General features: G+C 49.0%; 1 protein-coding gene and 1 long non-coding RNA gene across 2 annotated transcripts in view; both read left to right on the top strand.

The window, feature by feature from the left end:
* Positions 1–26192, top strand: part of CAPN8 (calpain 8) — a gene marked incomplete at its 5' end in the record, with an annotated part of 80718 nt that overhangs the window by 22327 nt on the left and 32199 nt on the right. The window contains 9 exon segments of the mRNA XM_082436739.1: positions 12972–13018; positions 13021–13092; positions 13622–13764; positions 14607–14766; positions 16000–16083; positions 18184–18269; positions 20970–21044; positions 21768–21928; positions 24654–24829. Coding sequence (XP_082292865.1) covers positions 12972–13018; positions 13021–13092; positions 13622–13764; positions 14607–14766; positions 16000–16083; positions 18184–18269; positions 20970–21044; positions 21768–21928; positions 24654–24829 — 1004 coding nt within the window.
* LOC309645812 lies at positions 5630–12201 on the top strand. The gene is made up of 3 exons (XR_014255075.1): positions 5630–9778; positions 10579–10640; positions 11203–12201. It is a non-coding gene; the product is annotated as an uncharacterized lncRNA (long non-coding RNA).

The raw sequence follows: 26192 nt of genomic DNA, 5'->3' as shown, positions 1-26192 counted from the left end.
GGAACCCTTATTATCTGAGGACCGTACTGGAGGAAGGCCACATTTTTTAGTAAATAGTTTCTACAAGGTTTGGTTAATATACAATTTTGAAAAGTGATACAAAAAATTCTGAAAAAACTTTTTCTTAAATTTCGCAATGCTCATGTAATAATTGCAGCTCTGTGCTAGATCTTAGAACAAGGAATGAATCAATTGTTTACTTTTTTCCTCCATTTTACTGAGCTTCACTTTATTGCACTTTGAAGATACTGCTTTTTTTTTTCTTTTTTACAAATTGAATGTTTGTGGCAACTGTGTCAAGCAAGTCTATTGGCTCCATTTTTCCAATAGCATTTGCTCACTTCGTGTCTCTATGTCACGTTTTGGTAATTCTTGCAATATTTCAAAATTTTCATTATTATTATATTTGTTATGGTGATCTGTGATCACTGTTTTTTCTTTTATTGGAGTATAGTTGATTTACAATGTTGTATTAGTTTCTGCTATACAGCAAAGTGAATCAGTTATACATATACATGTATCAACTCTTTTTTTAGCTTCTTTCCTCATACAGGTCATTACAGAGTATTGAGTAGAGTTCCCTGTGCTATACAGTAGGTACTTACTAGTTCTCTATTTTATATATGGTAGTGTGTGTATGTCAGTCCCAATCTCCCAGTTTATCCCTCCCACTTACCTCCTGGTAACCATAAGTTTGTTTTCTACATCCGTAACTCTATTTCTGTTTTGTAGATAAGTTCACTTGTACCTTTTTTTAGATTCCACATGTAAGAGATGTCATATGATATTTGTATTTCTCTGTCTGACTTACTTCGCTCAGTATGACAATCTCTAGGTCCATCCAATTGTTGACTTTTGAGGGGTGTGGTTTTTTCTGAAAAAATTACAGGACAGCACGATGTGGCACCCTCCACTTCTCCCTTGACTTTCAAAGCAGAATTATGGAAATGTTCAAGGCTTCCCCGCTTTCCCCAAGGTCCGTTTTCAATCCTTTGATGTTCACACCATTCCCTTGAAGTGCCCATCGTGCCTGGAGCCCGGTCCGTCTTCTCTTCCTCAGCTGTCACTGCTGTCACTCTGCCAGGCTCTCCTCCAGCACTGGCTCGGGGGCAGGTCTCCAACGTCACTTTCATCAACTTCATGAAATCCTGCAACTTTAGCCAAATGTTCGGTGTCCCTTTGCAACCCCTTTGCATGGCATTTACATGTGAGAGTGGCTTGATGGGTAGGGACAGTTACTAGTGTTAAGCGGGGAGGATGCTGAAATGCAAATGCGTGAATATTTTCACATCATGGCAAGTTCGCTTCTTTCTGCAGCCCCCTAATTACAGCTCCTGGATAATGAATGTTGGAGGAAAGATGGTCCGTTATAGTCCTAGTGGGAGAGAAAGCAGTGGTAGGGGTGTTAGAGAGGAGAAGCCGGACTTGGGCGCTATATAGGAATAAAGTCAAAAGCACTTAGGAAGCAATTAGATAGGAGCGGAGTGGGGGGAATAGGAATCAAAATGACTCCCAGGCTTGAGCAACTGGGAAACTAGTGGTGTGATGCTTGAGAGAGGAAACAGGGTGGTGCGGGGCGTGCGGGGTCAGGTGGGTGGGAGGAGGACTGCGAGGCCTGCCACTTCCTAGAATAATTTTCATTTTCGTTTTCTTAGAGAGTAGTAGATGCTCAATAAATGTTGGCTGATTCGCTTCTTTGGGCTCTCCTGTGTTTTTGATTGTTCTGTGTTGGGTGGTAATTGCTAATAATAGGAGCCTTATTGAAGGTTTTTCTCTGCAGCGGGCACCAAGCTAAGCACTTTCATAGATTATCTCATTTCTATCTTCATAACAACTCCAAGAAGTAGCAACTGTTTTATGCTACTGCGATGTAAGTAGCTGCTACTAGATGAGGTAGGTCAGAAGGTGAACCAAATGTTAACGAGGGGTGGGGGAGGAGTGGTGAAGGCAGATGGAAAGTGGGGATGAGGAGAGGCTAAGGAAAAGCTGTGTGTGGTCTCAGGGGAGGAGAGAAGCTTCCTGAAACTTCATGATCGTCTTGCGCAGGAGTCTAGGGCACAACATTTCGTATATGGGGATAATCCCATTTGCTTCGGCTTCCGAGGGCTCTGCAGGGTGTGGAAAGGCAGCAAGCTAATCATCCTGCTGCACTAGACCTGGCTCTGACACTGACTGACCTTGAGACGTCACGTAGCTGCTCAGGGCCTCAGCTTTATGGATCTGGAAAGTGGGGATTAAATGCCCCCATTACCCGGTGCAGAGCCTGAGAGATTCAAATGTAGGAAGGCACTCTCCTTTTTGGGGGGATGCTAACGAAGGGGGGTCCTTATGTGATTTCAGGGAAATATTTGGAGGGTGAAGGGCTGAGCTTGGGGTGCCTTTTTGTTCTCATCTCCATTTTGTAAGAACGCAACCGGCCCAAAAACCATTGGATTAACCTACTTTGGGATTTGGCAGGATTTATCAGGGGCCAGGCATGCACGGTCCATTAGCCCAGAATGCATCTGCAGGCTCCAAGAAGGTGCAGGGAACAGGCACTTTACACGTAACTCGGAGCGGGAGTTGGTAATGCTGAATGGACCCAGGCAGAGCAGGGTCCATTGTGACTCGTGAGTGTGACTTGTTCGCAGACGCGTTTCCTTTGACTCCGAGTCTGTCTGAGGGAAAGAGCCCACCACAGACAGAGCCCAAGAACCACCACCTACTAGTCCAGGAGACACTGAGGCTCCTGTTAGGCCCTCGATACGGGAAAGCCACTGGAGTTGTCCCTTCTGAGCAGAAATGTCGCTTATGGTGGGAGACTTTCTGAAAGCTCATCTCAGGCAGCTCCTCTGGAGTCCCTGGGTGTGGCCCTTTGCACAAGTCCCATCTAAAACTGCTTTCATCTTCCCCAGGAGCCCTGCCTAGGGAAGTGGGGAACTAACTAAATATAGTCCAGTTCAACTTAAAACTTTGTCCAACCCAGTAGTTGAAACAACTCGGTCCCTTTTGGGTAACTCTTTAGTCTTCCAGATTCTTCTCCTCTGCCCTCTCCTTCCCAAGATGGCCATATGGGGCCTCGTGTGCACTGGCCATGTCTGCTGAGGGGTGGTTGGTCTGCTTCCTGCCCTGCCTTCTGGTGGCATCACACTGGTGGCCTCTGTCCCTTATTTGCTGAGGCCCCAGGGGAGCTCAGGGGTTTCCTGTGAGTCAGCCAAGCGCCTCTATCTATCCCGGCTCACCACGCTCTTAATTCTGTGGGGGCTGCTCATGCCTTCTCTAGTGCAGAACTTCTCCCCACAATGGTTTTCTCTCTGAGTCTCACCTGGGGAGGGTCCAAGAGGCCCTGTCCTCTGGGCTCACCTCACCCCATTTGGGCCCCTCCTCCTTGCTCTGGAGTTTTCAAGCCCACCTCTTCCTGTCCATCCCTCTCTGCCCTCCCTGAAGCTGTATTGGCAAGTGGGGTCAGGGTAGAGGGAAGCTGGCTTACCCATAGGGGACCATTAATCAAGATACTCAAGAGGCCCCCTAAAAATATGTCTGCTGTTACATGTACATCCATGTGCATCTTTTATATTTTTTATGTCCTGATGTCCTCTCTCCCAACTGGAGGTTGATATTTATGTATATTCTTAAACATTTCTCTTGTTACAAATAAGTCCTTTTTGCGTAAATGATCCTATACAATAAACTGTGAGGTACAAACCCATTTTATAGATTAGAAAACTGAGGATCATAAGAGTTAAGAATTGGCTACAGGTCACTCAGCATACAAGTCAGGGCCTGAGGATTTAAACCCGGGCTTTCTGAGGACAAAGGCCATGTTATTTTGACTTTTCTAAGCCTGTTGGCTCCCCGAGGGCAGGGACCATGTCTTTTACATCTCTCTTGTCCCAGTGTCCTACATGAGCAATGATTGCTAAATGCTGGTGAGTGATGATGACATATAAGAACTACTCCCCAAACCTGAAGGAAGGGAACCTCGCAAACATATGTTTTCCAAGGAGGGTTGGAGGCTGGTACGAGATAGGGGAGATTTGCAAATGATTCGAAGAGGACAGGAATGTAAATGGAGTGTTCTGCTAGGATGCAGGGGGTGTGAACATGGCTGACTCATTCACTCCCCTCGCCCTGTGCACAGCCCGGCCAGCCTGGGCAGGCACTGCTCCAGGGAGTGATGTGGCTTGGGGGAGCGGGTAACAATAATCTCAGAGTAAACAGGAGCCCTGAGGATGCCAAAAGGCCACTGCAGAGCTGGAGCCAGATGTCTATCTGTGCTCCAGGGCTAAGCCTGGGGAGAGGGTAGAGGGGTGTCTGGGATGGAGGCTGGCTGCAGGAAGGGGGCTGGGGGGATCCAGTGGAAATGATGTCGTCCAGGTTCAGAAATGTCTAGCTTTGCCTCTGCTTGCGGAGGTGAGGGCTGGCATCTCTATGATTTGCAGGGAAAGAGGAATGGTAGAATGATATAGCTCAGAGGGGTGCGCAGGAGGTCAAATGGTCACTCTTCCAAATCCAGGTGGGTGGGCCTGAGTCTAATCATGCTACACCCGGGGTCTTGAGACGAGCAAATGTTGGAAGCTGGGTAAGATGACACCCTACTCTGGCTTGGCTGCCGACCTTGATGAGCGAGTCAGAGCCTTCCTTTGGCTGTTATAATTTTCTTTAACCAGAGCAGACAGGAGTGAGAGAAGGAAGGGGGAAGCAGAAAGTGGTTCCCAGAAGACTCTAGGAGTAATAGACTAAAGAAACGTCATTATCATCCCCGTCACTGACATTTTCATACTGAGCAGTTGTTGAAAACCGGAGACTTGATGCAAAGCCATTTTGTCCAACCTCCCTCCAGTGCAGACTTTCCTCAACACCCGATTTTACTGTGGATGTTCCGGCTCATGAGGTCTCGATGCGGGGGGATGATCCTCCGTCCCCCATCCCAGGGGATGTTTGGCAGTGTCTGGAGTCATTTCAGGCTGTCACACTGGGAGGCAGGTGCTACTGGCATCTAGTGGGTAGAGGCCAGGGATGCTTTTGAACAACTGTAGTGCACAGGAGAGCCCACAGCACAGAATTATCCAGACCAAAGTGTCAGCAGTGCTCAGTTAGAGAAACCTGCTCCAGCTGGATACACTATGTTATAGGAGCTTTTTAATTTAATTTTTTTTTTAGTTTTAATATTTTTTCCTTTTTTAATTGAAGTATAGTTGATTTACAATGTTGTGCTGTTTTCAGCTGTACAGCAAAGTGAGTCAGTTCTATATATATATATATATATATATATATATATATATATATATATACTCTTTTTCAGATTCTTTTTCGTTATGGGTTATTACAAGATATTGAACAGAGTTCCCTGTGCTATACGGTAGGTCCTTGTTGTCTATCTATTTTATAAATAGTAGTGTGTATCTGTTAATCCCAAACTCACATTTCTTTTTTTAAATAATTAATTAATTGATTGATTGATTTATTTTTGGCTGCATTGGGTTTTCGTTGCTGCGCGAGGGCTTTCTCGAGCGGGGGCTACTCTTTGTTGCGGTGCGCAGGCTTCTCACTGTGGTGGCTTCTCTTGTTGTGGAGCATGGGCTCTAGGCGCACAGGCTTCAGTAGTTGTAGCATGCAGGCTCAGTAGCTGTAGCATGCAGGCTCAGTAGTTGTAGCATGCAGGCTCAGTAGTTGTGGCTGGCGGGCTCTACAGCGCAGGCTCAGTAGTTGTGGCGCACAGGCTTAGTTGCTCTGCAGCATGTGAGATCTTCCCGGACCAGGGCTCGAACCCATGTCCCCTGCATTGGCAGGTGGATTCTTAACCACTGTGCCACCAGGGAAGCCCCTGGTTCTAGTCTTATACAGTATTAATGTATGCTGTTTTATCTCTCCCTGTTCGAGATATCAACTGCAAAATGGGCTAAGCCATGAGACTTTCTTGCTGGTAATTAGGGTATGAATTGTCAGATCCCATCTGACACTTTGCTACCTACATGACTTCGTTCAGGGAAGCATTTTGTGCTGGGGCCTCCAGTCAGCTCTCGGTCTAGCCTGAGAGATGGGAATTGTCAACAAAGCCAGCACGGCCGCAAGTGTGTGTGTATGTGTTTTAATGTCATCAAAAAGGCAGGAACTGAATGCCGAGGACTGGAAAAGGCAGGTTCACCCACGGGAGGGAGGGGAGGAGGGAGGCTTTGGTGATTGCTTGGCACTAATGTGCAGAGCGAAAATAGCAGCCCGAGTATGAAACACTGCAGCCACCTTACCGCGAAGAGGGGACAAAGGAGGCCTCAGCTGTGACAAAACATTAAAGATGGATTTTTGGAAAACAAGCACACATTAGCAGGTCAGAATCTTTGCGTTACATTCAGATGTGCAATCATCATGGCATTCTTTACCTTCCTCGACTGCTCTCAGCTTGCTGGGGAACCCCAATTTGCACTGACCATGAGTTGGGGGGAAACATCAACTGGCCAATAAAAGGTATTTTCTGCCTCTGCCTGTTTCGGGTTCTTGTCTCTTTCGGATAAATATTCCTCCTTCAGCCACTCTATTTGGGGGCTTTCTTGCTTCTTCAAGGCTGGCCCCTCTCCAGCCTCCCCAGGACAGTGTCTGCATGGAAGGAAAGGCTTAACGTCCCCCAGCCTATGGGAGAAGAGTGGCTGGCCCTTGGGTGCCCGCTGCTGTCCTCTGGGTCCCACTGGTCTCCTGGGACTAGCGTGTGGTGTGGTCTGTTCTGCTGGTGCTGTCAGGGTCCAGTGGACCTTCCCTGGCTGACCGAGGCCCGACTCAGTGCGCTGTCACGCCTCCGGCCTGGCCCTGAGCCACGCGGTCGCCATGGCCTCTGTGGTGGGATTGACCTGCCTTCTCCTCCCTGCCCTCAGCTCAGTCACTATCTGACGGCAGAGGGAGACTTGGGGGCGCTCTTTACCACCTTCTCTCACCTTCTCTCACCTTCTCTCCACCTGAGCACTCCGTGTTGCCATTTTTATTCTGCTCCCCGTGTCCCCCATGGGAAGCAGGGCATAAATCCTCTCTGCCTTGGCTTCCTCTTTAATCTCTCTGTGGTTTTGCTATTGTTCCTGCTCCGGCCATTGTTCAACCTCAAGGTGGAAGAGGGGCGATGGAAGCAGTTCCAATGTCTGACCTTTCCTCTTTTTTCCCGTCCTCTCTCCTCCTTGTAGTCCAGAAGCATCTCCACTTTCCCCCCTGATGTTTGGAAAATTCTCTTAAGTCATAGCCCAAGTTCTTGCTGCCTAGGGTTTATCATAACACTAGGTGTTTAGATCATCAAGCTTTGATAACATGTAAATGGAATATTTGAATTTAGAGTTGTTTTTTTTTTTAAGAAAACCTGACTCAGGATTATTATTTCTTGATTGGCTTAAAATGCGTTTTTGACAGAGCAGAGCAAAGACTTCATTGTCGTGGCTGGGGTCTGCCTGCTGTTTACTAGAAGCCCTGAAGCCTGCTGATGCGGTGGGTGGGGAGATCGGGGGGACCGTTATTTCAGTGGAGTAAAAAAATAAATCAGTTTATGACTTTAATAAATGTTAAACCCATTACATATATAACCTGAAGAAGGAGTAGGAAGAACAAAGCTCAGCAGACCCCCGGTAAGGTCAGTGACGCAAAACCCTCCCCCTCCAGCTCCCTGGTCAGCCAACGCTCTAACCAGGACCCGCCCTTGCTGGAAGGTGGCTGGAGAGGAGGGCATTGCCCATCAAGACTCTTTCCCAGCTTTTTCTGTCCACCTTATTCACCACCAACCTTAGATCCAAAAGCCTCTCAGTTGCCTTTGGAAATTAAACTTATGCTCAAGGTCCAAGCCATGTGTCCACGGAGGAGAACGTGATGCATGTGTACAAGCATACAGGCAGATCCCCAAACACGTTTCTGAAATGTTTTGAGCGACGGCATAAATGTCTGTCTTCCCAAGAGAGCTCTCAGGAGAGGAACACGCTCATTGCACCTGTGCCTTAGAGAAAGCATCTTTGTGATGACAGTGCGTGCACACCTCAGGGAGTCCCTGGCAGGCGTCCCAAAGCCCGTGTACGCACTGCATCTCCTTGCAGCTCTGGGTTGGCCCTGAGAGCCAGGTGGATCCTGGGAAATGGCAACAGTGAGGCAGATGAAGAGAAAGTTAAACTCTCTTCCAGCTGGGCAGCCCCTTTTGATGTCAGCAACCGAGGGACACTTTGTGTCCGTGCCGTGAATTTTAATGTCTAAGGGATATTCCAGGTGGGCTGTTGGAAGCAGCTGTGTGGGAGCAAGAACGCCAGTATCAGAAGAAAACCAGGACTGCACCTTGTCATGAGGGCAGGTGCTGCTCTGATCTCTGTGAGAGGCCACCTGTCGCAGGGAGGGTTGCAGCCCGGTCATCTGCCCCTCCCCAGAGGCCTGCACCTCTGCCCTCGTCTTCCCTTATCTCCCTCTACCCCCGAGCTCTAGAGGCAGGGGCCCCTCGTGCTGGCTTAGGTGGCCCCTGTCAGGTTCAACACATGTCCTCATTGGGCTCCACCTCTCCAGACACCAGGGAGATTCAGGTGCAAACATGTAGGTCCTGTTGGGGATTTGCACAAGAACAAAATATGAGTCATTGATTCATTTGGTCACATATTTACCTAAAAAAAAATTTTAAGGGACTTCCCTGGTGGCGCAGTGGTTAAGAATCCACCTGCCAATGCAGGGAACACAGGTTCGAGCCCTGGTCCGGGGGAAGATCCCACATGCCGCGGAGCAACTAAGCCCGCGAGCCACAACTACTGAGCCTGCACTCTAGAGCCCGCGAGCCATGACTACTGAAGCCCGCGCGCCTAGAGCCCGTGCTCCGCAACGAGAAGCCACTGCAATGAGAAGCCCGCGCGCAGCAATGAAGACCCAGCGCAGCCAAAAATAAATAAATAAATGAATAATTTTTTAAAAAGATGATGAAAAAATAAATAAATAATTTTTTTAAGTCTTTTTCATTTTTTATTAAAATATAGTTGATTTACAATATTTGTGTACAGCAAAGTGATTCAGTATATATATATATATATATATATTCTTTCTCATATTCTTTTCTATTATGATTTATTACAAGATATAGAATATCTTGTCCTACCTGTGCTATATGGTAGGACCTTATTGTTTATCTATTTTATATATAGTAGTTTGTATCTGCTAACCCCAAACTCCTAACTTATCCCTCCCCCGCTTCCCCCTTTGGTCACCATAAGTTTGTTTTCTGTGTCTGTGAGTCTGCTTCTGTTTCGTAGATAAGTTCATTTGTATCATATTTTAGATTCCACGTATAAGTGATACGTATCATATGATATTTGTCCTTCTCTGCACATATTTATTTTTATTCATCAAACAGTCATCGAGCCCCTACTATGTGTCAGCCACCTGCTGGGGATGCCAGGACGGGGACTCCACATCCCTGTTCTGCAGGAAGAGGTTGCAGAGACAGTCTCGTTCTAGTGGCCCAAGAAGGCGCTGGGGGCTCTGAGGAGGGAGCACACGGGACGCCGAAGTGGGTCAGGGATTGGATTGGGAAGCAGCTTGTGCGCAGAGAAGTATAAACAAGGTCTTTAGGAAACACAAAGAAAAAGAGGTGACCTGCGGCTGGAGGCTGAGAAGCATCAGGGCAGGCTTCGTGGAGGAGGGGAAAGGGGGTGGAGTTGCAGCAAGGACTCTACAAGCCGAGGGGATGGATGGGTGAAAGCGTGTGCTGGAAAAGACCAGGGCATGGTGTGTGCACATCCGAGTTCGACTGGAGATCAGACTCACGGTGGGAGGACAGTGGGAAGCAGGCTGGGGAAGTGGGGGAGGCGTGTTGTGAAGGGTCTTGATGCCCTGTTAGTTTTTATCTTGTTCTTAAGCAATGGAGGAAGTTGGGGAAGTGGGGGAGGCGTGTTGTGAAGGGTCCTGATGCCCTGTTAGTTTTTATCTTGTTCTTAAGCAATGGAGGATGTTGGGGAAGTGGGGGGAGGCGTGTTGTGAAGGGTCTTGATGCCCTGTTAGTTTTTATCTTGTTCTTAAGCAATGGAGGATGTTGGGGAAGTGGGGGAGGCGTGTTGTGAAGGGTCCTGATGCCCTGTTAGTTTTTATCTTGTTCTTAAGCAATGGAGGATGTTGGGGAAGTGGGGGAGGCGTGTTGTGAAGGGTCTTGATGCCCTGTTAGTTTTTATCTTGTTCTTAAGCAATGGAGGATGTTGGGGAAGTGGGGGAGGCGTGTTGTGAAGGGTCTTGATGCCCTGTTAGTTTTTATCTTGTTCTTAAGCAATGGAGGAAGTTGGGGAAGTGGGGGAGGCGTGTTGTGAAGGGTCCTGATGCCCTGTTAGTTTTTATCTTGTTCTTAAGCAATGGAGGATGTTGGGGAAGTGGGGGGAGGCGTGTTGTGAAGGGTCTTGATGCCCTGTTAGTTTTTATCTTGTTCTTAAGCAATGGAGGATGTTGGGGAAGTGGGGGAGGCGTGTTGTGAAGGGTCCTGATGCCCTGTTAGTTTTTATCTTGTTCTTAAGCAATGGAGGATGTTGGGGAAGTGGGGGAGGCGTGTTGTGAAGGGTCTTGATGCCCTGTTAGTTTTTATCTTGTTCTTAAGCAATGGAGGATGTTGGGGAAGTGGGGGAGGCGTGTTGTGAAGGGTCTTGATGCCCTGTTAGTTTTTATCTTGTTCTTAAGCAATGGAGGAAGTTGGGGAAGTGGGGGAGGCGTGTTGTGAAGGGTCTTGATGCCCTGTTAGTTTTTATCTTGTTCTTAAGCAATGGAGGAAGTTGGGGAAGTGGGGGAGGCGTGTTGTGAAGGGTCCTGATGCCCTGTTAGTTTTTATCTTGTTCTTAAGCAATGGAGGAAGTTGGGGAAGTGGGGGAGGCGTGTTGTGAAGGGTCTTGATGCCCTGTTAGTTTTTATCTTGTTCTTAAGCAATGGAGGATGTTGGGGAAGTGGGGGGAGGCGTGTTGTGAAGGGTCCTGATGCCCTGTTAGTTTTTATCTTGTTCTTAAGCAATGGAGGAAGTTGCGGAAGTGGGGGAGGCGTGTTGTGAAGGGTCTTGATGCCCTGTTAGTTTTTATCTTGTTCTTAAGCAATGGAGGAAGTTGGGGAAGTGGGGGAGGCGTGTTGTGAAGGGTCTTGATGCTCTGTTAGTTTTTATCTTGTTCTTAAGCAATGGAGGAAGTTGGGGAAGTGGGGGAGACGTGTTGTGAAGGGTCCTGATGCCCTGTTAGTTTTTATCTTGTTCTTAAGCAATGGAGGAAGTTGAACATTTCTGAGCAGAGGAAAGAGGTGATCACAGGTGTTGACGGGAAGAAGGCTGGAGTGAGAGGAGAAAACCTGTTATTTTTTCCACTCTTTGGAAGTTGCCTTTGAATGAGGTACTGCCCCCCTTGAGTCTTCTTTAGTGAGAAGCCACAGTCCCGTGCCTGCTGTACCAATTCTTATCTCCTCCCGCTACCGGGTCTGGTCCCACCTGGGGGCCCACTGCCGTCGGGAGGAGGGCATTTGTCAGTGAGAGCAGAAGACAGGGGCAGGGCTGGCTTCTGGGTCAGAAAAGCTCTTCAAAAATTAACTGTGTACGAGAGGCGGAGAGAGAGAGAATATATGAGGCTGGTCGGGGAAAGGAAGAGGGAAAGGAATTCATTTGGGACCAAATCATGAACCTCTCTGTTGAGAGAGATGAGGGCAGATAGAGCAAAGGGTTTCCTAGGATAAGCTGGTGATGGAGGCGTACTGAGCAGATGACAGATCCTCAGAGGTGGGTTCCTGTGTCACAGTTTACTGACTACTTTCTCAGGCAGCCCACGTTTGAGAGAACCATGGTGTGTTCATCCTGGACTATGTGTGCAGCTTGGGCCACAGCGTGGAAAGAACACAAAGAGTTAGGCGAGGTCCTCAGAGGGTCTCTGAATGGTTGAAGGGGCTTTTATCTGAAGATATAGTGAAGAGATTCAGATTTTTTTCTGTGGACAAGGTGAAGGCTGAGACACACAGGCTGGATTTTGGAGCCATTTGATTGGGATAGGAATGGGAGAAACTTGTCTCCAAACCCTAAACTCCTAGAGGTAGGGCTCTGGAGTGAAACTGGGAAGAAGCAGCTGTCGGGCCAGTAAGATGAAATACTTCTTCACACGATGAGCAGCACACGTAAGGACGTTGAGATCTCAGAGACTGTTGTAGAAGAAGCCTATAAATGAGATGTGAGACAAATTTACATCAATTCCAGGATGATAGATCCACCACAGGATGCTAAGGTCTGTAAAGGGTGTCTGGGGCTGTGCTTAATCTTTTGAAGTCGACACCACGGGGAATAATGGTGCCTTCCGTGGAGGTACTGCTCAGGTGCACGGGTCTGGGGGGGTCCCGACTTGTACAGAAAGCAGTTTTCTGTTTTCTTCTGCATTTACTTGGATCTCCAAAGTGACCAACACTGAGCCCTAACATTTTTAACCTCTCTTGATTTTGATTTCTTCTGACTAAAAGTATGATCTTTTCATGCTAATCAATATCTCAGGAGTGTTATAAGCTGTCATGGTGAGCTCTGAAACATAAAAGGGCAGTCCTCCAACAGACACGAAGAGGCAACTCTCCGTTATCCAAGGTTAAGCGGAGCAAGGAACACACACACACACGCACATGCACACACACACACACACACACACACACATGCATCCTGAGCTGGCCAAATAGCTTCAGTGTTTCCTCCAACCAAATGTTTTCTTAAAGTTGTTACTAAGGAATCAAAGAGGATGATTTTTGCTTCTTCCTTTCTTTCTTTGCACCTTCTACTCCACTGATTGAGAGCTTAGGACATGTGGAATGGTCAGCATGTGGCAGGTGGGGGGAGGGAGGAACTGAGAACTTCCAAGGAGGCAGCAGGACCTTCAGACACTTGAGGAAAAGAGTCCCAGACTATCTGACCCAGAAGGGAGTCGTGTGACTCTGGATTGAATGGGCCAGTGAGGGTCAGAGGAAGCAGGGAACCTGCAGGCCTGGCCTGACCAGTGTGTGTCCCCCATGACATGGTGCAGGTGACTGCTGGCTTCTGGCGGCCATTGCCTCCCCCACCTTGAATGAAGAGAACTGCTTTACTGCGTGGTCCGCAGGGACCAGAGCTTCCAGGAGAACTACAGGGCGATCTTTCACTTTCAGGTATCCTGCCTTGCTCACAGCCCTTGACACTACTTTCCATAGTCTTGGGACCCATGCTGAGAATCAGAAATCTGGGCTTGGGGTCCAGTAGCCTAGGTTTTAATAATCCCTCCAGGGGATTCTGGAGTGTGCTTGAGTTTGAGAAACTTTGCTTTAACATGTCCATCCAGTCATCCACACGTCCATCCCCTCCTGTCTCCCCCAGGCCATGAGGCCTTGAGGAAGGCACCTTGGAGTGAGGGTCAGGAGATGGGAGCCCGAGTGGCGTCACTCAGCGTCACTGTTGCCACTGCGTGACGCAAGTTTTCTCATCCACAAGCTCAGCCACTGGACTCGATGGTTCCTGCTTTGGCCGGCGTCTCCTATGGGCACGGGTAAGTAAGGCACAGATCCTGCTCTTAAGGAGTCCATTAAAGGTCCAAGGCTGGAACATTGATCAGCACAGACGCTGCTTCTGAGGTCCACTGAGGATGCTGATTCTGCCTCTCAGCTCAGCCCTGTGGACGGGCGCTGTGTGTCCCTCCCGCAGTTCTGGCAGTACGGCGAGTGGGTGGAGGTGGTGGTGGACGACAGGCTGCCCACCAACGACGGGGAGCTGCTCTTCCTGCACTCCGAGGAAGGCAGTGAGTTCTGGGGCGCGCTGCTGGAGAAGGCCTACGCCAAGGAAGTGGGGCAGGGAGGACCTGGGAGGCTCCGCAGTCTCCTTGGAGGATTTTACCTGCCCCTCCCCAGCCTCTGGGTGCCATGCCCATCGTTCCCAGCCCCTGCACCCTATGCAAAGTACCCCTCCGTAACTAAGAGAAACAGAAATTTGGGCTACGAGTTAAAAGCTTAGCTCTGTCCCACATGAATGAGTGAACTGGGACAACCACTTAGCTTCTTGGTGTCTCAGCTTTGTCCTCTTTCAAACCCCCCGGTCAGTTCTTAGGTCAATGTGAATTTTTAAAAGAATGACAAAGAAGAAGAATAAAGCAAATGTACTTAGATCCCAAACTCATCAAAGTCTCTACCCTTTGCTTGGGAGTCATTCTCCTTCTCACTGGCATTCAATGTTCAAAGTCTTCTTTGGGGTTCTTTGAATTAGTTTCATTGACTGGTACCCTTTTGTGCAACCCCTGTTCCTTCCCAGCCCTATTCCCAAAGCAAACCCCAAGGGATGCCTCTCAGCTTTGAGGGAGGGTCCCCCTCATCCCTACCCATGCCCCCAACCTGCAGAAACCCTAGAATTCAAGGTCAGCTCTGGAAAGATTGCACTTTGGTTTTTATAAGAGCGCATGGCTTGGTGAGAGGTGATCTGAGATTTGCTCCTGGCAAAGTGCTGAGCTGGCTACGTGAAACTGTGCCTAAGCCCCTCCCTGCCACACAGACAAAATTGGCAGAGGCGCTCCTGTACCTTCCAGACCACACCATGTCCTAGCACCGCCCCTACCCCATCCCATGTGGTCCCCTCGCTGGGGTTGCTAATGGCTCTGGATGATGCACGTATTTTTTTTTCTTTCCAACAGGCTCAACAGTTCTTATGAGGCTCTCGCTGGAGGGTCCACAGTGGAGGGGTTTGAGGATTTCACAGGTGGCATCTCTGAGTTTTATGAGCTGAAGAAGCCACCAGCCAGCCTGTTTCAGATCATCCGGAAGGCCCTCCGAGCAGGGTCTCTGCTGGCCTGCTCCAGTGATGTGAGCTATGAGCTGAAGAAGCCACCAGCCAGCCTGTTTCAGATCATCCGGAAGGCCCTCCGAGCAGGGTCTCTGCTGGCCTGCTCCAGTGATGTGAGCTATGAGCTGAAGAAGCCACCAGCCAGCCTGTTTCAGATCATCCGGAAGGCCCTCCGAGCAGGGTCTCTGCTGGCCTGCCCCAGTGATGTGAGCCGGGACGGTTTCTCTTTGCTGCCCCTCCCCACGTGTGGTAGGGAAGGAACTGGACAGGGGCTAGAGGCTGGGAAGGCTTCGGGCCAGAGCAGAGTCTAGGACTTACAGGGCAAGTCCTGTGACATATTTGTCCCTAGCACGTGGGAGCCGGTGGGAAGACCTAATTAATGGGTAGGAACTGGAGTTGGTCTCATAAAGTCAGAAACCATAGGAGTTCTAAGTGTTAAGCCCCGTTAGTACTGCAGGAATTGCCCTAAGAACGCAGACTTGATCCCTGGATCCTGGGCCCTACCTTTGCTACCCCCTTTTGCTAAGTAATCTTGGGATTTTGGAAAACAAATAGGGTGATTCACAATACATGATGGGCTTTGAGATCACTGAAGAAAAGGGAAGAGGTTCTGAACCAGGGGTGGTACTCTGTCTGGGGGCTGGCTGTATGCGGTTCCATGGTAGTGTGTAGACCAGAGCCTGGAGGCCACCAGCCACGTGGTCTGCTGTCACCTGCCCCTCCACCTGCTCTTTCTCCTTCTCTCGACCCTTACCTGGTGATCTCACACACGTGAATGACAAAGCAAGAGCAATCCCCCTTTCTCCTCTCTATAAAAACCCCAGCAGGATATGTGTATTTTTGGTGGAGAAGTGATGTGGGGTCTGGGGAGGGGGCGGGGCTGTTGAGGAGGGACCCTGGGGACACCCACCGCCACTCGTGAACCAGGGCCAGTCCAGACAACTGTCATGGATAATTAGTCTTCTGCAGGCAGCATGGGGTCCTTCTTGAAGAATAAATGGCTTCCTGCTTCCTGTGTCATTTCAAAGGCTGGTAAGTCATATTCCAGGACTGGCAGGCAGGCCTGATCAAAGAGGGTTTGGATGGAGACAGCTCTATTTACCTGAGGTTAATTGCTGCGCCTGCCGCCCCCCCCCCCCCAAGACCTGCCCTGGGGCCCTGTGGCTGTGTAGCCTGTCCTTGGAAAGCATTGTAGGACTGGCCCCAACAAGGTAAGGGTCAGCCACTCTGAGTGGACTTTACTCTCAACTCAGGTCTCCAGTGCAGCTGCAGCAGAAGCCGTCACCAGCCTGAAGCTGGTTAAGAGTCACGCATACTCTGTCACTGGAGTCGAACAGGTAAAATTGAGCATGGGGAGACGGAAGGGCAATGCGTAATGATACGACCATAAATCCCTGGCATCCTTGAGAGAAAGAGAGGGAATCACCACCTGGCCCTTCCCTGCCCAGCTGAGATGCAGCATCTCTGGTGGCACAGAGCCCCTGGCACCGACCCACACTCAGCTCTTGCTTATTACAAGGGCCGTCCTACCTCCTACCCACTCAGAGATGGATAATGTAACCTCTTTGAGCTTCAGCTCTATGGGTTCTAACTAAATGCAGGCTATCCTCTGAGATGTGGCCAGGAAGAGGGACGAAATTTTGGAGGAAAGTTGTAGAAATTGTCAGTTAGATCTACACTCATTCTAAGAAGGGTGTTTGGGCTTCCCTGGTGGTGCAGTGGTTAAGAATCCACCTACCAATGCAGGGGACACGGGTTCGAGCCCTGGTCTGGGAAGATCCCACATGCCGTGGAGCAACTAAGCCCATGCGCCACAACTACTGAGCCCATGTGCCACAACTACTGAGCCCATGTGCCACAACTACTGAGCCTGAGCTCTAGAGCCTGTGCTCTGCAAAAAGAGAAGCCACCGCTATTAGAAGCCCACGCATCGCAACGGAGAGTAGTCCCCACTCTCTGCAACTAGAGAAAGCCCGCGCACAGCTTCGAAGACCCAATGCAGCCAAAAATAAATAAATAAAATAAATAAATTGAAAAAAAAAGAAAAGCATTAAAAAAGTATATCTTACTGTATGTTATATGGCAAAAAAAAAAAAAAAAATAGTATGTTTGTACAGGTAAAGCAGTGGAAACCCATAGGATCTCCAAAGAGAAAGAGTTAGTAAAACCTACCCCTACTTTCAAGGTGGGGTGTGATAGTGGGAAGGAACGCAAGTATTCCTTACGTTCCAACCCAAGGAGAAAGCATGGGCTGAACTTTTCATTATTTCTATTTACTACAGTCTGCCTACCTCCAAAAAGGATGTGCAGTGGTTTACAATGAAAAGCATAGACACAATAAAACCATACAACAAAGGTAAAATACACCAGACAATCTAGGCTAAAGACAGTGCTCCAGTTGAGAAATAAATTTTGTTTTGGGTTTCCTGATGGCCAAGGCAAAAAAGGAAATGCAGTGGTTGTCTCAGTTTTTGTTATTTATTAAAAAGGCATGCATGTTCATTACGTGTGTTTGTGTTTCACAAATACACTCTTTAATGAAGTCAATTCCCAAATATGAATTGAGCACGTATATGTAAACACTGGGCGAGGGCATGACGGAGGGTACAAAGGAAGGTCAGACACTGAAGACAGAACGGTCCATCGTGTTTGCACGTGTATGCAAAGGCACACATGGGGGCTCCTGGTGAGTGTTCCGTAGACGACAGGGGAAGGTGGATGTATGGATTTCCCACTATGGGCTTTGAGACAGACTGCCTGGGTGCCTGTCCTCCATCTACTACTTACTAACCAGGTAACCTTGGATAACTCAAACCCTCTGGCTGGGTCTCAGAGGTTTTTTTGTTTGCTTGTTTGTTTTTTTAAATTTTTATTGGAGTGTAGTTGATTTACAATGTTGTGTTAGTTTCAGGTGTACACCAAAGTGAATCAGTTATACATATACATATATCTACTCTCTCTGGGTCTCAGAGTTTTGAGAGAGATGAAAATGAAGATAATAACAGCACCCAGTTTATAGGACTGTGGTGAGGTTTGAATGAGGTGATAATGCCTCTGAACTGCCCAGCTCCATGCCTAGTTCATACTACCTGCTCAAAAAATGCTAACTGCTCTGCTCTTAGTATTTGTTGGAGGGCATTGATTATCAATAGGTCTCACATATTAAAAACTGAGTCAGTGTTAGTCAACTATCAAATTTTAATCCAAGTTAAAGCAGATAAACACTTGTTTTTATGCTGGATTTACTATTTATTCAACCAGATTGTGGAAAATAGAGTAGTTAGCTAAGGCTTGAAAACATGGGTTAAAAGAAAATAGAAGTGGTTGTTTAGGGGCATTTGAGGAATTGAATGCACGTCCGCTCAGGCGAGGACATGAACGCAGGGCAGCAGGGGTATGCGCGGTGATTCAGTTGCCTTTGTCTGTGGCCCTTGCAGGTGGATTTCCGGGGTCATCCACAGAAGCTGATCAGACTCCGGAACCCGTGGGGCGAAGTGGAATGGATGGGGGCCTGGAGCGATGAGTAGGTTCTTTCCTCCCTCCGCCCGTGCTCACCTCCCTCTGCGGGAACGCATCATCCAAACACGCAGCGATCGTGAGACCCACAGTGGAGTAAGCTGGGCAGCACTTTCCGTCCACAAACCACACGGCCTATTCAGAAAAGAGTGTTAGATGATTCCAGGTGGGGAAAAGCCAAACAAAATCCACTCAGCTGTAGTCTTTGATTCCTTGCTCTGCTTTGGCATTTGCAAGTTTGGCAGCTCAGTGGAATTTTGCTGAGCGCCAGAGGGTTGGCTTGTTTTCTACCTACCACCGCGGTCATCCAAAGGTGAGACCCATCAGTCTCGATTGGATTCTTTCCACTCCACAAAGCCTGGTCACTCTGACAAAGGCCAAACCCCTCAGCATCAAGAAGAAACGTGCCTAGAAAGAGGAACTGGATCCTAGGAGCCATGGGCCGCCAGAGGCAGTGAGGATGAATGGGAGTGGCGCCCGCTCCCCCAGAAGTCGTTACAGGCAGGTGTTGATCTCTCCCGACAAAGCCATTAATGAACGGAGGGGCCCAGACTTCTCACAGTGGAGAGTGGCAGCCAGTCAGAGATGGGGCCTGGACACAGAGGCCTCCTGTGGTGTCCTGGGACAGCTGTGCCCTGGAATCGATGCCACTGTAGTACAGGAGGATGGAGAGAGCACGGCCCAGTTTCCATTCTAGTTAGCACTGCTGGCACGGGGGAGGCAGGTTGGCTCTGGGGAATGGTGGAGAATTGGCCAGTGTCACTGATGAAGAGACACCAGTATTGGGAATGGTCATAATAACAACTCGCTCCCCCAGCACATCCTTAAGCCTCGTATGTACCTCATACGTGCTGCCCACACTGCATGATGCCACCAGGGCTTTGGAAGGGAACTTTATTACATTTATGAACTAATCACACATCATTAGTGCTCGTAACTGGTACTTCCCTTCAGGTTTGTGTCATGAAGAAACACATGTCCCCAGGGCCACGGATCGCCTCTTATATTAAAGATTTTTCATTCTCCTGCCTATGATGGAGCAAAGCCCAAAACCTTAGTTCTGCCAACTGCCCCAAAAGGATGTCATGGCTGAATGAAATTGAAACCCCAGTTTCGGCCATTTTAAGCAGCAGCTGCTTCCCAAGCTGCTTACGGGGCTTATATGACTTTATCTCCTTTCCCCGATGCTGCTCAGTCCCTAACAGGCTGGAACAGGTCCAGGGGTGTGAGGTGACGACAGGCAAGCCCTGCAGGCTCCATATGGAGACGCAGCCGGGGGTATTTATACATGGCTGCTGGGGGAGGAGGGCACTGCTTCTCTGAGGTAACATCCCTAGTCTCAGCCCAATGTCTTTAAATTAAAACTTTTTTTTTTTTTTAAGTTTCAAGAAACTAACTGGGAGATTTAGGTCAGATCTCATATTCTCCAGCTAGTCCCCTAATCTTTGTTTATAACAAGCACATTCTGAGGTTTGGCTCTTTTTTTTTTTAAATAAATTTATTTATTTTATTTATTTATTTTTGGCTGTGTTGGGTTTTCGTTGCTGCACATGGGCTTTCTCTAGTTGAGGCGAGGGGGGGCTACTCTTTGTTGCGGTGTGCAGGCTTCTCATTGCGGTGGCTTCTCTTGTGGAGCATGGGATCTAGGAGCGCAGGCTTCAGTAGTTGTGGCACGTGCGCTCAGTAGTTGTGGCTCACGGGCTCTAGAGCACAGGCTCAGTAGTTGTGGCGCACGGGCTTAGTTGCTCCGCAGCACGTGGGATCTTCCCGGACCAGGGCTCGAACCCGTGTCCCCTGCATTGGCAGGTGGATTCTCAACCACTGCGCCACCAGGGAAGCCCCTGAGGTTTGGTCTGATCCAATGACTATTTCCATGAACTAAATAGGCCCCGGGTGCTCCCCTCCCTGATCGCTAGGGGTCCTGAGAGCCCCCCTGGAGGAAGAGGCTGGGCTTGGCTATGCCCCAGCTTTTATGCAGCGACGGGGAGGTCTCCACGTTGTGCTGAAAGCAATGAGGGAAGGGAGTTTTTAAAGAAGAATCTGGATACTGCTCAGTTATTTAGCATTACATACATATTTCAGGAAAGCCTAACTTCTTAAAGGTCAGGTAGCTGGAAATGGCATTTCAACAAATTATGTGGGTATTGCCATGGAAAGGCCGCCAGCAGGAGGCCTCACAGGGTGACATTACTTCATGGAAATTGTCACAAAACTGGGCCTGATTGTCATTTTGCAGGCTCAGGAAGGGGACCATGTTCATGTGCCCAGAGATGCTCAGACCCTCTCACAGTATCTTCACTTCAGACTGATAGATAAGCCAGAAGGACGTCTCACCAATGGAGAAGGAGTGGAGTGGCCTGTGACGGCCATTCTCACAGCTCCTGCCTTGGGCTTGCCCAGGCCTGTGATCAGGGCCTGGGGGGCTGAATCAGACATGAGTGTAAAACTTGCCTGGAGAGTGAACTTAGAGCAAAGCCATGGCGCAGTGTTCCTGCTGCATGTCTGGGGTCACCCTGCTAGTGCCCGTGGAGTCCCGTCCCTTCCCCAGGCTACACCCCCCTCCCACCCCCGGCTATCATTTCAGATTCCCCATTTCTCAGGGGGAAGTTGAGCTGCAGTAAACAGCTTGCACTGCAGCAAACCCTTCAGGAATGATCACCTCTGCTTCCTTTAAAAAAAACTTTAAATTTTATTCTTTCTTTCCCAGTGCACCGGAGTGGAATTACATAGATCCCAGGCAGAAAGAAAAGCTGGACAAGAAAGCTGACAATGGAGAGTTCTGGTAAGAGTCATCTGAGGGAGTGCTGTCCCCTTAATTGTGGGTCCATTCCTGGTTCACAGGTGAGCAGCTCTCTCTAGGTGTTCCAGGAATTCAACACGGTTCCCAGCCAGGAGGGCTTCTTTCTCCTCCCCCCTTTACCCCAGAGTAGCTCTACCTCCGTACCAGTACATCTAAAGCATTGAAACCAAGATATCTGGGCCTCAACACGGATTAGCTATCAGCTTGTCTTCCTCAGTTTCCATATCTTTCCAGTGAAATAGGAGCACTGTTCCTATCTCTTTAAGGCCAAGATTTAGCATAGCATCAAAATAAGATAACTTCCTTCACCCATGGGCTAAGGAAGATAATAGGGACACCGCTAAGAATATGACGTGGTTTAGGGGCCATCTCTAGGCTCCCACTTTAACACCAGTTAGATTTAAACAGGAGGGAACTTGGAGGTGGTGGATTGGTTCAATTTACCTGCCAGGGTCTCTCCAGTTTATGGTTTAGTCTCTTTGCCTGGTTGGTTAGATATGAAAGGGGGTTCTCTAAGAAAAATGGAGACCCTAACAATGGTGAGGAATGTGGTCAATGACCCCTGCATATTTGTACAGTGGGCTGCAGGAAAGACGCGAGTTAGCCCACTGCCTTTGCTCCGTCCCGTGCCCAGGGGGCACGCCTTCCATCACTTTTCCAGCCCAGCTCTCTCGACTGACAGCCCACTGGCCCCTCTGCCCCCAGGATGTCTTTTTCGGACTTCTTGAGGCAGTTCTCTGGGCTAGAGATCCGCCACCTGTCCCTGGACGCCCTGAGCAGCGAGGAGGTACACAAGTGGAACCTGATTCTGTTCAACGGGTGCCGGATACGGGGCTCCACTGCCGGCGGCTGCCAGAACTACCCAGGTGAGGAGGGAGCTGCCGTGCTCACCTTCTTCTGGCTTGTCCTCCCAGGGCTGGGCATCCTTATATGTTAATCTTGGGACAGTGCCTTTGCACTCTGTTCTCTGGCTCCTGGCACCCCTTGGTGGCCCAGCTTCTTTCTGGGGCTTGGAGGCCAGGGCAGCAGTGGTGGGTGGTGCCTCTGCAGCCATTCCCCCGGGGCCTGATCTCAGGTAACATCATTCTTCAGTGTCTGTGTGTTCAGACTGTCTGTGCTTCACCCACCTGCCTCCTGCCCCCCAAGGCCATTCTTCTTCGTACTAACCATGCTCTTGTCACCCTGCACCAAGGCCTCTTGTTTTTCTCTGGGGCTTCCTCCATCCCCATGTGGCCCGGCTGGCTGGCAACCGGCCCACTGCGCCCTGGGACAGTGGCTGATGGTGCGCTAGAGGGACACGGGTTCGGCATCACTGTATCAGTAGACCGCATCCATCCGAGCGGCCGTTCTGCTTTGTTTGCACCTGAGTCAGACAGCCTGGGTCAGGGGTGGCCACACACAGGATGTGTGAATGGCCACTGTCCGCTCCCCTAGTGGTCATCAGAACTCCCTCCCTAGTGGGGATAGTCTGGCGCAAACCGCTGCCTCTGCACTAACCCGGGCCCTCATCTTATTAAAGGTGGGAAGGCTTCCCTGTTCGCGGGAGACCACTAATATCTACACATATAGGCTCCTCCTAGGTTGAATCAGCTGAGGCAGCAGCAGAGGAAGAAACTCCGAAAAACAACCCCACATCTCTAAGGAGAAATGAAAGAAAGCAAAACCCACCCTCTCCACTTCCCACCTCCCCAGGTCCCACGTCCCTCCTGGTCTGATGTTGACATTGTTAACTGACTTCGACTTGTAAGCACTGGGCCTTGTTCTCACCACAGAGCTCATCGCAGTCCTGTGCTCAGGGCGTGGAAGCAGCATTAGAATAAAATCCCATGTGGGTGCGGTCCTGGGTCCTGACCGGGTCTCTTTTTCATTATCCCCATCCAACCCGAGCTCCCATTTCTGACGGCAGAGATGGAAGGAGGGTGGTCCTTTCCTGCCACTGTCACTCAGATGCCCGGTCCGACAGCTCTGGGACCCTGGGAGGGTGGTTTCCCTGTTCTGAGCTTCAATTTCCCAATCGTCAAAGTGGAGGGATAATATCCACCTTCAGAAGCGCTTTGTAAATGGTGTAGTGTTATACAAATGGGATGTGTTATTTTTATGACCCATTTTCTTCTTCTAGCTCTGTTAAGGAGTAAACAAAAAATGTAGGGATTGCAGTAATGTTGCATTTGGGAGAAATTAAAATATGCTCACCATTAGCAAGCTCTTAGAAAATGCGTAGGAAATTTGCATGGATCATTTCGGGAACTTGGAATTGTAGGGCGTGCCTAAGGTATCTGTCTGCACGAAATCGCTACCCCATCTGTGCCGTCAGCTAGCTGTCGGGAAGAGATGGACTGTTCCTGCCCTTTGGTAATGAGGTAAGTATAGAAGATTACAGAATTGTCTCTGGCTCCTCTGGAATCGACAGATATTTGTTTTAAAATCTACACACTTGTGCCTTAGATAAAAAAAAAATCTGGAAGTGGAAGTTCTGGGAAGGTGGAATTGAATAAGTAATTTTATTGTTAAGAAAATATAATAACCAGTGGCTCTTGGTCACCTGTGAATGCCTTGTTATTGTATCAGGTTGGACCCTTATCTAGAGGACCTAAGCACTCCCTCCTTCCCCCACCCCTTTCTTCCCCCAGGGCACATCGTTATTGAAATTATTGAGGCCCTGGCATGGAGATGGCTGTCAAGCCTATCTTCCTCAGTCATACTCTGCCACTTGAGTCTGTCATAGAATTGCTGTGCGCCCCTGGATGACCCATTTGCCCTCTCTGTGCTTTGGCTTGTACAGTCACTATTTGGAGAGATTTTTTTTTTTAAGGTCATATTTGAAATGAAGCAGTGTTTTAAAATATCCATAGGTGGTATGGCAGGCATGCTTCTTAATCGCCAATTATTATTCCTCGGGCATTATTAAATGACGTACTCTTGAGGGAGTGTGTCTCATCACTGGCTGCAACGCTGCGCCATCTAGTGGCGCCCCTGGATCAATGGACAGAGGATCAGTGATCATGGCTGTTTCGGGCTGTGATCTGAAGCAGGGGCCCGTCAGACAGGCTTCCCCGGGGGGCAAGAGTGGTCATCCTTTTATAGTCTGTCAGGAGAGGCCTCCTTGGTAGCTAGTCTTTGCTGGACTTGGTCCTCATCTGTCCCAGGGACCTGCTTTTCCCCGCAGAGACCTCCTTCCTCCAGGAGGTGGGTTCATCTTCATAGGCCAGTTCTTCACAGGCTGAGAACAGGGAGATGTTAATCATTTCCCCAGAAGACTTGGAGTTTCCTTCCAGGGGGACCCAGTGTAGCCCTGGGACCACGGGACCTTGAATATCCCGTCAAGTATATCTGGGCCCTGGTTGATCAAATGGACAAGTGTAAAGTTTCCACATGCTGTGGGGGGTGTGTGCTGGTGTGTGGGTGGGGTAGGGAGATAGGAGGAAATGCTGACCACCTTGTAAAACAAACTTGCCAAGGCCTGCTTACCCGGCACAGTTTGGCCAGAGTTATGCTTTCCTTGGGATGATCAAAATTCCTCCCTTTCATTCTATTCTTCCCGATCTCTTCACCCACCCTGGGGGGAACCACCATCTCCTGAGTGACTTCTAGCCACTTACTGGACCAATTCCCAGTTCAAAATCTGTTTGGACGAGGTGGACGACCACCAGGAGGAGAGCACCGGTGAACCCTGCTGCACGGTGCTGCTGGGGCTCATGCAGAAGAATCGCAGGCGACAGAAGAGGATGGGACAGGTCATGCTCAGCATCGGCCATGCTGTCTACAAGGTACTCTGGAGCTGGGGTCAGCCGTCACGGCACGCCTGATGTCTTTGGTCAGAATATTCTGGCCAGCAATTGAAGCGAATCTTTCTTATTGTTTGGATGTTCCTAATCAAGCATTTTCCTTGCTCCCCAAAATGCCTCCCCCAGTGGCCTTACTGAGGCCTGAATTCCACAATTAGAGATTCATTCCTCTGGCTTAAACCTCCACTGTTAACACTGAGACGTGTAATACATTAAGCTTTGTCTGTCATTGAGGGTTCAGTGTAACTACACGTATTAGACTCTCTCCAGGTACAGGCTTCTCAGGGGACAGGAGCCAAGAAGGTGACACAAAGAGTATGAGGACATCACAGAGTGGGGGAAGGGAGCCAAAGACAAACCCTCTTTCTCCCTGGGCAACCTTGAAACACTTGTTGGGACACACAAGGCATGGGCTGGGGTGAAAGGAGCCCCAGGTCATTTTCAGTTCTGGTGTCTCTGGATTGAAGGTCACAGCTGGTTCTGGGCTCAGGCTGCAGTGCGTGCCTCAATACCCCAGTTTGCCCTGTAACCACCCCTCTATAGATTTCACAGCCTAACAAGTAGGTTAAAGCAAGACCGCTGGGTCCTGACAAGCCTAGCCAGGATCAAACTGGAATCCACTTATTTTACATAGGCAAAGACTTTTTATAACGAATTCCAGAGGGATTCATGGTGGTTGCTTTTATAGAATTTTGTTTAAAGTGAATTTCTTGGGGAAAATACAATTCTAATCAGAAAAACCAAGAGCTGGCTGGAAGCCCAACATCTCAGTATACATAAGTGCATGAAAAAGAAGTAGTGTAATAAGAAACCAGTAAGGAAAAGTGCAATTGTGAAGCTCATGTGACCTCCAGCCCCTTTCTTTCTCTTATTTTGGAACTTAGAGCTTTAGAGTTTAGTGTGTGTGTGTATGTGTGTGTATTTTGTGTTGGAGGAATGGGAGTTGGAAAATAATTGCTGCTTGATGGCTGGAGAAAAGTATTTCAAATAAATAAGCTCCAATTCTACTCCAGCTTATCCCTTCCATCCCCACCTAGAATGTAAGTAGCACCAAAACAGATTTTTTTGCCTATAGGGATAAAAAACCAAGAAAGCGCTTACCCTATGCATATCAATTCAACACTTCTTTAGGGCGTATCTGCCACGTGCCAGGGGCCGTGCTGAAAGCTGAGATCCAGAGGAATAGCACAAGGTTATCGCCCTCAGGGTGCTCACAATCTAGAGGGGAGAACCACACACTTCACTAACTACAGGGCAGGTCAGATCTGCTATGACGGGGACCAGCACGGTGAGCTGAGGTCTCCTCAGAGAGGGACAGCTTCGTGGAGGAGGAGAATTTGATCAG

The sequence above is a fragment of the Balaenoptera physalus genome (assembly GCF_965194825.1).
Source record: "Balaenoptera physalus genome assembly, chromosome: 1".
NCBI classification, from domain to species: Eukaryota; Metazoa; Chordata; class Mammalia; order Artiodactyla; family Balaenopteridae; genus Balaenoptera; species Balaenoptera physalus.
Note: the sequence above shows the minus strand (reverse complement) of the source record. Positions and strands in the feature narration are given on the sequence as shown.